Source organism: Euwallacea similis, chromosome 10, assembly GCF_039881205.1.
Source record: "Euwallacea similis isolate ESF13 chromosome 10, ESF131.1, whole genome shotgun sequence".
Lineage (NCBI taxonomy): Eukaryota > Metazoa > Arthropoda > Insecta > Coleoptera > Curculionidae > Euwallacea > Euwallacea similis.
This window is the reverse complement of record NC_089618.1, coordinates 4,745,596-4,760,010: the sequence shown is the minus strand read 5'-3', so window position 1 is coordinate 4,760,010 and position 14,415 is coordinate 4,745,596. Positions and strand designations below refer to the sequence as shown.

The window sequence follows — 14,415 nt, the reverse complement described above, 5'->3', positions numbered from 1 at the left end:
TTGTTGTAATCGATGTTGGGGGAAAGCGGATGAGGCTTGCAAATGCCATTCGATCGAGGAATTATGGCCGTACATGGCACGTCGTAAACCAGGGTTATGCGCCCATAAAATACCCGGAGTCCCGAATTCGTGTTGTGTTATTACGCACCCCAGCAGTAAAAGAGAAAATGAATATGGACGATTGCAAAAACCAGATGTGTGCGACGTCACAAATTAGTCCCGATTGGTTTTGAAGGTTGCTTGTGGGAAATTTGCACGGACTGAGGCTCATATGGAGGCAATTTCGCGACTTGTAGGACCAAAGGCAGGGCCGGAATCCACGCGATGGTGCCGCGTAATCACACCATTAATCTATGTACGCAGCGACGAAATTTATGTACACTAATCGAGGCGCGTTATCTATCTTCCATGCCTGTCGATTGCAGTTAAGGTCTTTAGTCTATAAAAAGGAGGCTGTTAGCCTTCTAATAGGTTCGGGGAATTTTGAGAAGAGGTCAAACGGTTCGATTGTACAGGACATTTAGGTGGAAAAATCAAGTTTCCAGATTAAGTATAGTTCTTGCCCATTTGGGCTCTCAAATTACTCCGGTTTTGTGTGAAATCAAGTTTGTACATTTTTTTGGTATTGAGGCAGTATAGGATTAAAATCGGGCCAAGGAGTAGTGTCATTGAATAATTCTGATGTCAGCTAGAATTTTTTGAGAATTCTTTGCTTACAAGTGCAATATTTTTTTATTGCTGTTAAAATTGACTGTCAATACGCGCCTGCTTTCGTCAATTCAAGTCGATAATTTTTGCAATGAAAGACGTTTCAAAAACTCCCTTTAAAAACATTAAAAACGTGCTCTTATTACTCTCCATATTACTCGAAAACTGTGAGATGAGTATAAGAATTTATACGGGTAAATTAACCTTAATAAGTAGTAAATTTATATACAGTATGGTCTTATAATAAAAAATTAAATTCCACCGTTGCAAATATAGACGTGAATTCAAGAACGTTCAAGTTATAAGAAAATGCATTGACCCTTTGCTCCTTGTGAAATTCGATAAAATACAGGGTGTTCCAATAAAAACTCATTAAAAATTTGCTCTTTGTTCCGACTGCTGTCGCAACATTCCTCTACTCAGCGAATACTTTCTTAAATAGCTTCGAAAAGCGTGCAGAAAGTGGGTCCGAATTGCCGCCAAAGTTGACGAAATTTTTCTTACGAAACAACTCTTGATCATGTCTCACCAATTTTCCCTGAACGCCAAATAACGCGCCTTTTCTCGTACCTACGAGCGCGCAATTGCCTTTATTGTCTTCTCAGGTTCTTTGTCGATCTTTTTCTAATAAAAATTCCCTCGTTCGCCAAAGCCAAAGCACACATACCCACAAGGCCGAGAAAGGAAACCGAACCCGGCCTATCCTTATAGGGCGTATTTTTTTATCCACGAAGGACATAAAGAATGTCGGTGGGACTCTACATCGGCCTCTGGTCAAATATGTCTGATTGAAAGATGAGTATTGCGCAATAGTATTTTTTATTCCAATTGAGGTCTTTGTATTCGGTTATCTCCGTGGGGATCGGTGTGGTGTTTCCAACGTGCCAATCGGCACTTGTAATCTGGAACCCGTGAACCCACGGAGAAACGTCGCTCCTACGTTTTACATATATTTCTCAGGATTTAGACTTCCACAGGTGGTTTTAATTGTAATCTCGTTGCGAGCCTTGTAATTGTAGATCTCACAATAAGACCCTGATGGTTCAGAACCAGTTTGGGTCACTTCGCCTTATCCGGATAAAGGACTTTCGGGTGTGTGTTTACGGTAAATTTTTGCTTTTATTTCGTTCTTGTAGCGGCCATAATTTACAATTTGTACCGCAATTTCAACCGAGAAACACGCAGATGTCGAGTTCGCTTATCATTTGCAAAGTGCACGATTATTAGATCAAACAGTATCTTACGTTCGATCAATAATTCAGTCCCGACAGCTCGTATCGCAAGTCACTTTACTTGCGCATTCACGAGCGTGCGAAAAGGACACTTCCCTATGGTCGCTAGTGCTCACCTCTCGGTACTCCAGGTGGTTCCGCGGGTGCCAAAAAGCCCCCGCTGCCGTCCTCAGAGCTCCCATATCCAGCGCTGCCGAACGAGCTGCCGGAATGGCGGAATTCGTGGGGTACCGCCGGCGGCGCCACCTTCTTGGCGGTGGCGGTGGGCTTAGGCGGCCTGGACATGCCGCCCACTGAAACAAAACAAAAGTTTTAATAACCAATTAAAAATAGTCCAAAATCGGCTATAAAGCTAAAAATTCGGCGTGCAACGCCTGTCTTTGTAGATCGAAAATCGATAAATAAGAGTATTTTTAGAGTTTTTAAATTCCTCATACTTTTCTGCTACAACAGTAATTTCACACAGTTTTTAAGCTGGAAAAAATCCCGAAGAGTGCCATCGCAACTACGAAACCACCAGGAGCATCCTCTGTGGGGAAAATTTCTTTTAATGACGCGTTAAAAAAAGATTAAGGAACAATTGGACAAGCGGCAACGTTGTGCTCTGTTTTTGCTTTACTTCGGACGTTTCTAATAAATCTGTCAAGCCTCTTCCAAGGTTGCCACACCTCCTCTTACGCCGAGTTATTAACTGCGGATTTCAAGCTTATTTTTCTAGTTAAAACCGGGTTCATACGTGAGCGTTTCCAGGAAACTTTGCGCACATTCAGCGTTGATGAAGGATGTTCCTGACAACTTCGATGTTATCTGTGTAATATCAGTATGCAGAAATCCCATTTGCATGCTCCCTAAGGTCGATTCTCCCTATATGCAAACGGACGTGATTTCGTTTGTGCAACGAGTGCCACAAACGTGCTATTTTTGCCTCTCCCATCGAATCGGAGATACGCAGTATGTAAACGAGTTCGTTTTGTCATATCTGCACGCGAAACGCAAACCAAACAGTCTTGGGTGGTCCCTCAACGACGATTTGGGGCCAAAGGCCACAGCGCCACAGAAAAATTCATTGAAATGCAAAAATTCGCATAGCTTCAAGCGCGCCGGTGAAGATATTAAAAAATCAGTGGCGTAGCACCTCTCGATAAGTAAAAAATATATTAAAAGCTTTACAAATATCAGAATATTCTTTTCGCTTTGCACTTAGCTCGCCCTCTGCCTGTGCCACTGATTTTTAAGAAATTTTGTGAGAAATATATGATTTTAACACATAACTTTTTGCGGTTTGAAATGATAAAAAAAAACAGTGGCGTGGCGAATCAAAAAATTATTAAAAAAATATATGGTTCTGACTCACATCAGAAAAACACCTAAAGCGCGTTCAACGCTTGGAATTTGACTGAAAGTCAGTGGCGTATCATTATCTCGTCACATCCAAAGCTTACAATTTCGTGAGTCAGTGGCGCAGCACTGACATCTCGTAACTAGACCTAATGACAATAATTAAACCCACCAACTAGTCTGTTGCCCGCATATTTAATTCATAACTCGAATTTACATACTGTAAACGATCCCTTTCACCGTTATACACACGCGAAGGCGAATTTTTTCCCAAACCCTCGAAATGGGCGTTTAAATGGAGATATCGACAATCGACATTTCCATCAATGGGCATTTTACTATCTATGCGATTTGTCAATGAAACCACCCACGTGATCGGGGGAAAACCCGCGGAACAGGGGCGTAGCTCCCAACTTTCTGACATTTAAAATCTAACCATTTATCAGAGAAACATTGACGGTTCGCCCACATTTTGTCATGCCATGGCGCCCGACACGTGAAAGTGTACAGTTTCAATGGGAAATTAATATGCTTATTTATGTAATAAGGTTTTCTGCTTCTGACTAGTGTTAAATGGAAGATGATGGTTAAATAAATGGCGCCATTTCAGCCTTTGTTTAGGTTAAAAGACGTGGTTTTAGTCTTAATGAGGATAACCAAGACTCTTAAGTACGGTTTTTTGGCTCGGCTGTGATCTAACGGATAAGTACTATTCCACAGGTTATGCCTAGAGAACAATAAACAAAATTCTTTGGCTATAATGCAGCGTAAAGGCGTGTGGTGGGCTTAACCGATCCTTGTTGCATCCTACTCGGCACCTTGAGCTCGACATGAATCGGTACTTTTCTACCGAATTTGCCAACAACGAACATATGGCGCTGGATTTTGAAATTAATAGGATTACCCGCGATGCCCAGTGGCGTAGCCCACCTTTTTATTCACTGCTGCACTGGAAGATCACACTCCTCATCACGTACAAACTCACTAATGCTGCGTGAAGCGATTTCATTGAGCGAAACCAAAACAATGCAGAGCTGCTTAGTCAGCTACGATTTCGGCTTTAGGCTGTGGCGTGCGCGGACTAAGTTCGGTTGCTTTTCGAAGTAGAGTTTTGTGCCAGACGGTACGTTTATGAAGGTTACGTTCTAGGCGCATTGTCCGAAGCAGTGAAATGTCAACAGAACGTCTCTGACCAGGAATTCTTCGTGGGAACCGATTTGCTAACCGTCAGTCCCATAAATGTGTGCGGATTGTAGAAATCATGTTTGTCTTGTTAAATGGCGTGTCGCAGTAATGTCTGATATTTAGCGGCGATGCCGGGAGACCCCATTCATACATAAGAAAAAGAAAAAATGTACTGAAATTCCCTCATTCTTCCCTCAATACACGCACCATCTTTACTGCACTCCCCCTCTGTATTGTCGCTGACCCCCCTGATTCTACTTAACGACTTTAATCAAGCTGGGCCCTAGATGGCGACACGTTGCCCATTCGGCTCGTCACTTAATAGATGGCGCTAAGATATACAAACCGTAAATTACGGGTCGGTTTTAAACGAGCCAAGAAACACAAATCGCAAGGCGCATTAGTCGGAATGGGACTCCATGCGAAATTTAATTAGAAAACGGCAGTTAAGGGGCATGTTTTAGGGAAACATACATAAAACCAGGCGAATGAGGCGCCTCAAGTTATGTCCTTGTGTTGCGCGCAAACCGCAGTGGATCTATGAATGGAGAATATAATTTCCATAAGTCTGGAAAGAGGCCAAATGTATCGGTTAACTCTTAGTGGTGCCCCTTTGGGGCAATAATTAAATTTTCCCTTAAAATTCCAAATTAATTCCCATCATACGACCCTCGTTACGTCAGAAGGCAAATAAAATACAGCCCTAAAGTAAGTGGCTTTTGCCCAAAAATTTTGGGGCTCCGTATTGACGGAACGACCCTTTGATTTAAAGGTTTTTAATAAAGTTGCTGCCAAGTGGATTTAATCCATCCAGAACTGAAACCGAACCCTGGGATCTGACAGCCCAATTCGTTGCGCTTAATCCAAGTTTTATTCAGTCTGGATAAGCTCTGCAAGGACCTTTTCCTAAGCAGTAAAACAAATTGAACTTACAATTCAATAAATTTTTCCAGCTGCCACTGAGCACTCTCATGTATCTGCTGATGGAGAGCTGAGGCACTTCCTCCTCCTCAACTCCCTTCTTGTCCAAGTTGCCCTCGGAGTGGCTCCGAGTGAGGCCGACTCGAGCCTCGCGCGAAGGCCGTTTCAACGAATTGGTGTGCGACACCCTACGCGAACGTTTCGTCCTCAGATTAGTCATCATCTGGATCGATTCGGCCGCCACGACGTCTTCCGAGGGATCGCGGAAGCTCATGTAAGTAGACGAGAGGTTGACGCAGCTGTTTTTTTTACGGGTGGAAAGTCCTTTTTTGTTGGGGGGTAGCGGGGGAGGGCGGAAGCAAATTGTCGCCATTTTGTCCACAAAAAAACTATTTGGTCATTTCAGCCTGAAAAATTTCACTTTTAAAATTCAGTCCTTCAGCTCTAAATGCCAGTTTGGTGTCTTTATGTGCCCAAATTTTCATTTACCATGCACATCTGTAACATTTTTATGGTTTTTGTATTGGACCTAAATGTAGTACCAACTTTGATATTCGAGGTAATTTCGATTTTTTACCATAAAAACCGAAGCAAATCCTAATTTCAGTCCCAAATTTAGGACAATTTCCATATTCTAAGTAAGTTCAATTTGAAAACGAAGTAACGTCCACACAAAGGGAAAAACACGAGAAATCTCCTCAGATGCAATGGGACCCGGATCGTTCGGTGACAGACAAAGGTGCCTCTCCCTAGTCTGCTTTTCTCCCTCATTAATGCAAATGCGATCGATTTAACCCGTGTTTTCTTCGAATGCACGTGACCATGCAGAGAGACAATGCCGCCATTAGTACCAGACGTGCGAAGAATATCTCGAAAAAGGCCCTATTGTCTCGCCATGACGATAATTCGGAGACCACCAACTAAACCCATGTAAACTTTACCCACTACAGGCCTGTAATCGCCACTTCAACCCAAATTTAGTTCTCGTCATAATCGCTTCAGGGCCGGACTTGCGGTCCATTATTCAGCTTCTTCGCTCTGAAGCAAAAGTTGAATCTTTAAACACACTTCGGGACTTCAAAAAGGCCATAAATTTGTCCCGCAGGACCGCCGCGCACTCTATATTATTAAAACTTATGCATTTGACGTTTTTATGGGGGGACCTGCAGCCCGATAACGAAGCGAAGTGCAAAGGGGGGAACCTTGCGTAACTGATAGCTGTGAAAAATGGCCCCCCGAATTAATCGCCCGGTGTCAAGAAGTACGACCATTTTTCATATGGAGAAACTGCAGTATGAGAAGAAGAGAAAGTCACCAGACGTTGAATTTTTGTCCTTTTTTTCGTAGGGCGAACTGACCTTTCGGAAGTAGGTTAACGCACTAATGACCCTTGGGGTGGACTAATGGATTTCCCCTTTAAAGTGCAGCAAATTACTATAATCATGATTGCATTTCTATTAGTATAGACATTTTTGTTGTACACCCCCTGAGGGTTTAATATTTAAAAAACCCTTTTGTTCAAAAAAGACATTTTCCGCGTGATCAATTTAATCACAATCCCTTTTCACAATAACTCAAGTCTTTTGTGTTCCTCCTCGCATTAGGGGAACAATTTCTTTTTAATTTTTCCAGGTGATTCGGCTACTACAGGGGTCTAGGGTCTATCTTCCTTTAGAGGTGATGTCGGTGACACCTAGTACATTCAATTTTAAAAACATTAGCGAAAACCGCACTGTTGTAAAACATCGGGTTTAGCTGCTACCGAGATTTAAATTTTGTCCTCCTTTAGAGGTTAAACGTGTAATATACATAACAAGTAATAAAATCTAAAACTAACTGAAAACCGCAGTATTGTGAACCATCTGATTTGGCTACTACATAAAATTAGATTTCGCCCTAAATTAGGGAGATTTAAATTTGGGTCCTCCAAGGAGATCAACATCTAAACAAGAATATTTTAAAAACTGGTAATCGGATTGAGTTAGTTTTTGGCACATAAAATCTGATATTTCGGGTGTGGCCGATCGTAATTTCAAAGCCTCTTAGGAATTCGCAGGTTCTCAGGAAGGTCATATTATCTAATCTCCCATATCTCACTATTCATGAAGCTAAACGTATGATTACCAAACTCGATTAGTTCTGTCTTCTGACGAAATCTCGCTAAATTATGGTATCAAGAGTAAAACCGTTAGCCTTGAAAGAGCTTATATGCATTGATAATCCTGGATATTTATGCGGTTATGTCAAACACTCTATATGTCGCTACTGCCTAGAGAAGAAATGAGAATTCTATCTCTAATAGCGTTAAAGATTGGGGATTTTAGATTTTGGCCCTCCAAAGAGGTGAAATATCTATCTAAAGGAATATCTCCCAAACCCCTGAGCCGATCCGGTTAAACTTGTGAGGATTGCAGTGAACCCAAATGGGCGTTAATATTAAATTTCATAATAGAAAAACTGCGTCTTCCATGGAGGCTAAAATGGGGCAGTCTTCAAGGTTTTACCCTGGTGATGTCATGCAGGATATGCCCTTCTAGTATTTAAAGAAGAAATGTGAATCCTATCTTACTTTACCCTAGTCTTAAAGACACGCGAATTTATATTTTGGTCCTCTCAAAAGGTTAAATATCTAATCCCGAATATATCCCAAATCCCTGCGCCTGCCAAGATGAACTTTCCAGGATTTAATTGCACAAAAATAGGCACCAAACTGGTAACAACGAACCGCACGTTCAGGTACTACCTCCGAGAAAGAGCAATTAACCGAGGACTGAACTCGTGGTATCGCCAGCGAACGTTGCACCGTGGACACGTATCTCAAACCAAGATACACAACGAGACGACGTATGTTTACACTGGCGAAGGTAAACACGGACTGCAATGTGTACCGAAGTACCGGGGCCTTCTGGGCAATCTCTGACGGTTTCGCAGTTGCATTAAGAGTGGGTTTTAGTGCCTACGCACCTCTGGTACGACCGAGAAGTGATTCGCCCACCTGCGATGGCGCATTTTCGACTTGTTATCGAAAGAATCGTTATCAATGCACCAAATGAAGTGGCTTATCTCATAGAGCGGGTTTTTGCCCGCAATTACAAAAGCAAGGCACTTTGCGTCGTACCATTTCTTATATGGCTCGTTTCCGGCTTAATTTCGTAGGTAATTGCGGTACGTTTAGGTGGAAGTGAGCCAGTTTTTTTGATTTTAAGGGTCGTTAGGTTTCAATTTTGTAGATAAAAAATGAGATTTTGAGGTTTGCTCCACGAGTTCCCGAAAGATTTGCGCTCAAAATAGTGCTCAACATCGGAGATATCTATTCATCATTAATATAAGTTGACAGTTGTGGGTAATACGGATTGCTAGATGTCTCTGGAGTATGCGTAAAAGACGTAATCGAAAGCGGTAAATTGTTTAAATTGAAATCAAGAGTTTTCCGATTTACGAGCTAAATATGTGGCAATAAAATGGCTGCTAAAAATGGCGCAAGTGGGTCACGGAAGTCGTTACTAACGCCATAACTACAACAAACCGTTTAAGCGTACGTACAGGTCCCGAGAGATATATCGATACACCTTAGTGTAAACAATGGAAATTTGAGTGGGTTTACACATCTGAAAGGCCTTTGCCAGCGTAAACGCAGACAAAACCCACACGTGACTGACTGTTTTCACCCATGTGGGCACTGGACAATGCATACGTCATGGGCGTTAAAAACGGCCACTCAGTGCTACAATTTCTATGGGGAAAACTCGTTGCATTCTTATGGTAATTGATAGAAAAACCCACGAAAGTGCCAGTTTCCCATATCCAAGAAGCTTTTACATTTAAAACAGGAGCAAGCGTAGAAGGTGCGAATTGTCAAAAAAAGAAGCGCGTCGATGCAACTAAAGTTAAGAGTTTCGACCGGCCTATTATTGATTAATTTGGCCGATCGATGCTTCTGACATCAGTTTGATAACATCTCGCATTAATCAACCTTACGAAGAAAACCTGATAATTTTTGCTATGTGAATCCAATGACGTGCCAGTGAAAATTACCAAATCCACATTGCTGGTGATCCAATGCTGGTGAAAAACTGCGCCACTGCGCAGAATTTCGCGTAGGTCGATGAGGTAATGTACACGGAGGAAAAAGTGCGTCAAATGCTAATTACTCGATCGACTAGGCTGCAGATATTATCTGGCGAATGCCGATAATCCGTTTACTTTTGGCCATAAATCAGTTGGGATTAATTTGAAAAAATAGCGGAGACACCAGTGGACACAGTCTAGTGAAATTGCTGGGTGGGCGATCTGGTTCTCGATTGGCCACCATTTCCTGAACTTAGGGCTAATAAAATAGCGAGCTGCGTAGGTGCGGAATGTGGCAGCAGTAATTGGCATTTCACCACCTGCTGGCCAAATTTTTAAGTCATGAGAAAACATTTCTAAATGAACTGACTCTCGAAAGACCTAGGAGTCTCGAGAAGTTTCAGAATACACAATATGTCTTGCTACTATGTGGAGGAAAAATTGGGCTTCTATTTCTAATAGTTTTGGAGATATCGGGTTTTAGGTTTAGTCCTCGAAGAAGGTTAAATATCTAAACACGAATATCTCCGAAACTATTACATCAATTGAGCCGAAATTTTCAGAACTTGATCAGAGCAAAATAAGCATTAAACTGACTACAATGAATCACACATTCATCGGGTACTGCCTCCGAGAAAAAGTACAACTTCAGAGTCGAAATCATTAATTGAAATAAAACTCCCTTTGAGTGAGTTTTTCTGTCTTTCTTCCTTGAATATAGAAGAGATAATAAAACCCGATAACCCCTAAAGGTTCATATTTTTGAACGACCGTATGGGAGAACTCGCTATCTTCGCATTTATAAATACTAACGGGCACGCCAATGGTAAAAAAAGTTAAGGGAAATGGGCCCCGATTTCTACCTGCGAAATTCCTTTATGGATGTTTTCTTTTAACCCACATGGAGATGCGATAACCACATGTTGCCATGGGAAATAGGTTAGAGGAACATTTCGGTAGAGTTCGGATAAAGCAAACATCCTGTGGAAGCAGTTAGGAACACAAATAACGAGCCAATAAAACTCAAAGAACCTAAGTGACAAACGTCTAAGTTTGCGGATAATTAATCTAAATATAGGACGAGTTAGTTGGCGAGGAGCACATCCTGCCTTTAAGCCCTGTGTAAGAGACGTGGTGCCACGCCCATGGCTTCAATAATCATAATAGCTTGAGTGATGTATTGTCTTGTCAAATCGTCAATTTAAATGGGAGGAACGACGGTAATTTAGTCAAGGACTACGCCAATGCACCCTTAATCAGGGGGTAATTAGGCCCTTTTTAAACGCTCATCGCGTAAAGATATGCGTGGGCAATAAGGACGTCGGGATCGCCCACTTGCACGTGTTCAGGACCACCATGGTTTTGTGTTTTCTAGGAAATGCATTTCAGTGCCTCTTTATGCGCCACCACCACCGTGACAAAATGAATGAATAACTGCGCACCTCTACGCCTGGACAAGTTCAGAAGAATCTCCTCCTCTTCCTCCTCCTCGCAAGTAAACTTGCGACTGGTGTCTTTCCGGTAAACTACCAACATTCCGCTATTTGTGTCTTCCGCCATTACCTCACTCTCTTTTGTTCGCTCTCACTCTCTCAGAAAGAAAAAACAAAACGCGACCGGGAAACAAACGAAAATCGCCACCGGCCCATTAGCTGGACGATATCTCGACCGTGCATCGGCCCGTGTATCGCGATCGGCACTGCACAAGACAAACGAGCATCGAGGCCGACTATCGGGCGCGGGATCCGTATTGGTCAAAACCCGAGTTGGCCGTGTCTTGGTGCGATGCGCTTTTGTTAGTAAGTACTTACGTGACACAGGTAGTACTCACCTGAAAAGAAGAAGAGTAACATTAGCCCTGGAAATTTAGTCGTTAAGGTTAATTAAGACCCCTCCCAGATATTTTGGGTTCAATGTACAGCAGGAATAATTAGATCGGCAGGATCATGTCAAAGCGAAAGGCGTGATTGTCGTTTCGGGGGTAGGATATTAGGAACGATGCGGGGAAGATTGGATTCATAATTCGGGCCTTTTAGCCTCAATTTTGTCTCCCGAAGTAAGATTGACTTCAGGTTTTTGATATAAGATTTTACGAGCAATATTTGCTGAGCATTAACTTGCACTTAAAATTTCAGTCCGACTGAACTTACCGTTCCAAAAGTATCGGGTTTTAGAGCTCAAAAATGTTGAAGCATTTAAATTTTCATATCTTGGAAAATGGAAGAACATTTTGGTTTAATAATCAAAATTTCAGTGCATTTGCACTAACCGTTGCGGAGATATCTGGTTTTAGAAGTTCACCTTCAGGGAGGATAAAATCTAAACGTTAGTATTTTTGGAACAGCTGCTCGAACTCAGTTGAAATTTTGGACTAAGGAAGTTGATGTATTAAGCTACATAACAATGTCTTAAATGTGAGCATACAAAGACCTTCCTGACTATTAAAAAATCGAAATTATATGGGTTGATATGTTAGCTTTTTGCATACAAAATTTCAACTGACAAGGAGCAAGCTTTCCCGAGATATCAGCATTTAGATATCTAACCTTCAAGAAAGTTAAAATCTAAATACTTGTCCCTCAGGAACAGCAGATCGCCATAAGTCGAAATTTTTTATGAAGGTAGCTGATATATTAACCCATGTTGTCACATTGTTAATATCCACATATGACAACGTTTCGACATTTACTTGAGACATTTTCGTTTTTTGGAATAATTCTGACGGTTTCGCAAATTTTCTATGCAAGAAGCTGAGGTATTGACCTAAATCACGTCTTAAATATGAGCATGTGGTTACCTCCCTGAAGGTTAAAACTTCGAAACTATGTGTTGGTAAATATATAAACTTTTCGCGTACTCAATTGCAACGGATTAAGCGCGACCTTTCCCGAGATATCAACATTTAGACTTCTAACCTTCGGGTAGGTTAAGAGCTACACGTCAATATCTCAGAAACGACTGTTTCTATTGAGCTGAAATTTTGCACAAGGGAAGATGTCGCGTTTACCACCTACGACACAGCGCCATTTTGGGGTTTGATGAACTTCTTTGATACAAAGCTTTGAAGAAGCGGGTCAAGTGGGGCATATAACTGCTCTCTCCCACTGGTGCCATAAACTATAAAGTGAAGTTTTATTTCTGGTGCCTGAAAAAATTTACGACGTTTTCGTTCGACATGCGCCATAACAAAAGACGGTTGGCAGATAAGTAATGCAAAAGTACACCCACTCGGATTTGTGCATCGGACCTGATCGAACGGAGCAACGTCCACATAACTTATCGGATTCAATAGGAAAAATGGATGACCAACCATGTGAAATTAAGCGAATTATCAGCGAATTCCGGACGATTAATTTCCGTTAAAACCGCGGTTAAAACACAACGAAATGGGGCGAAATGCAAATTTCGCTTTTACATGCGATTTTAAAGTGCCGATATTAAAATTCAGGGCGCTGATGACTCATGAAGCACGTCTGGTACAACAACAACAACAACAACAGGTAGCCGAAATGAATCCGATTGATTTGGAACGTGCCGATCAATCAAAGGAAACCAATTTAGGAGGGAAAACTCGGAAAATACGTTTGACCACCCCTAGGAATTTCGATCACGTATAGGCCTAAGAAACTGCGGGCATTTGGAACGTGACGTTATGGAATATGCATGTTTGAGCGGATTCGAAAAGAACAAACGTTCCTTTGGTGGTAATGACAAAAGGCGTCTAGACGCCCGCAGGGTGAACATGGCGCTTACAAACTCCGGAAGGATTCGGAACGGAATTGCGGAAAATCATTTGTCATCCGAGGACGAGACTTAGAAATTACGGATCTTCATCACTTTTTATGGGGCGAAGTCGCTGACCTGCGGCTGCGATAAACGCGCGAGGAGTCGCCTTTGAAATCCAGCTCTAGCGTGTCATGAGACGGATTTAATTAGACTTGCGACCGGAAATTAAAGGTAAAGATTAGTCGAAACATCTGTCAAGGTGTCGTGTGACGGCTGCAACGAGCGCCGGATGGAACAGATTTCAATTTTAGACTCAGAGAAATCGAGAAGCTGCATTACGCTGCTCTACCATCACCTTATAAAATAAATGAATCCTTATTAAAGACAATAAGGAAGTACTAAATTAATTTTACAAGGTACTGAACAAATTTCTCTCTCTATTGTACCGTTTCCACTTCCAAGATTGCCGTCATTATATTCGGTATTTTTATCGAGGAAGATTGCTTATTAGCTTCGAACGTTAGAAATATGAGCTCTATTATAAACATCCACGAAAATAATGATTAGCTGCGAAACCGCTTTTGTTAGCTGTCGTAAGGCCGTGTTGAGACACGGCCATTCGCTCGCATTCAACACGTGGCAATATGGGCAGATATATGGGCTTCCTTCACACAAAATTTCACGTCAATGTGGCCATTCGTACTCGTGATATTCGCGTTTAGATCTAAACCCCGATGAAGCCTCAAGTGAATGTCGAAACGTCGTCCTGTGTCCACATTTAACAATGATCATGTAGGCAAATATATCAGCTCCCTTTACACAAAATTTCAGCCGAATACAACTAGCCAATCTCGATATATTCGCATCTAGATTTTTAACCTTCAAGGAGGTTGCCGGAACGGCTGTCCGTAGAAAGTTCATATTTTGTGTGAAGGGAGCTAATGTATTACCCCTTGTTGTCACGTACTAAGTATGAGCGTATGACAACCTACTTGGAAGTTAAAAATTCGTAAAGGTGTGTGTGGGGAGAAAGCATATCAGCTGCGTAACGAGTGAGCTGACTGAGCTAAAATTTTGGTGGAAGATGCTTCGTGTTAGCCAACACAATCTTTTCTAGGATTGGGGGACGAAAATCTAATTACCTCCCCTGAGTAAAAGGAAAGATTTTGGCATAAAAGAATTTATTAACCACCCCCTAGTGAAGTTAAGAAATTTGCTTCTCATCGCTCCCATTTAA

General features: G+C 41.9%; 1 protein-coding gene across 9 annotated transcripts in view; it reads right to left on the bottom strand.

Moving 5' to 3' along the window:
• The window catches only part of ckn (CRK like proto-oncogene, adaptor protein), a 56,351-nt gene that overhangs the window by 4,533 nt on the left and 37,403 nt on the right, over nt 1-14,415 (bottom strand). For 3 of the 9 annotated variants that reach the window (XM_066394593.1, XM_066394592.1, XM_066394591.1), the window contains exon 2: nt 2,057-2,233. In XM_066394593.1, coding sequence (XP_066250690.1) covers nt 2,057-2,225 — 169 coding nt within the window. In that variant the 5' untranslated portion in view covers nt 2,226-2,233. Of the gene's footprint in view, nt 1-2,056; nt 2,234-5,396; nt 5,792-8,127; nt 8,534-10,894; nt 11,245-14,415 lie in introns of those variants that run through there. The other 6 variants (XM_066394585.1, XM_066394589.1, XM_066394587.1 and 3 more) reach the window with 6 other exon arrangements.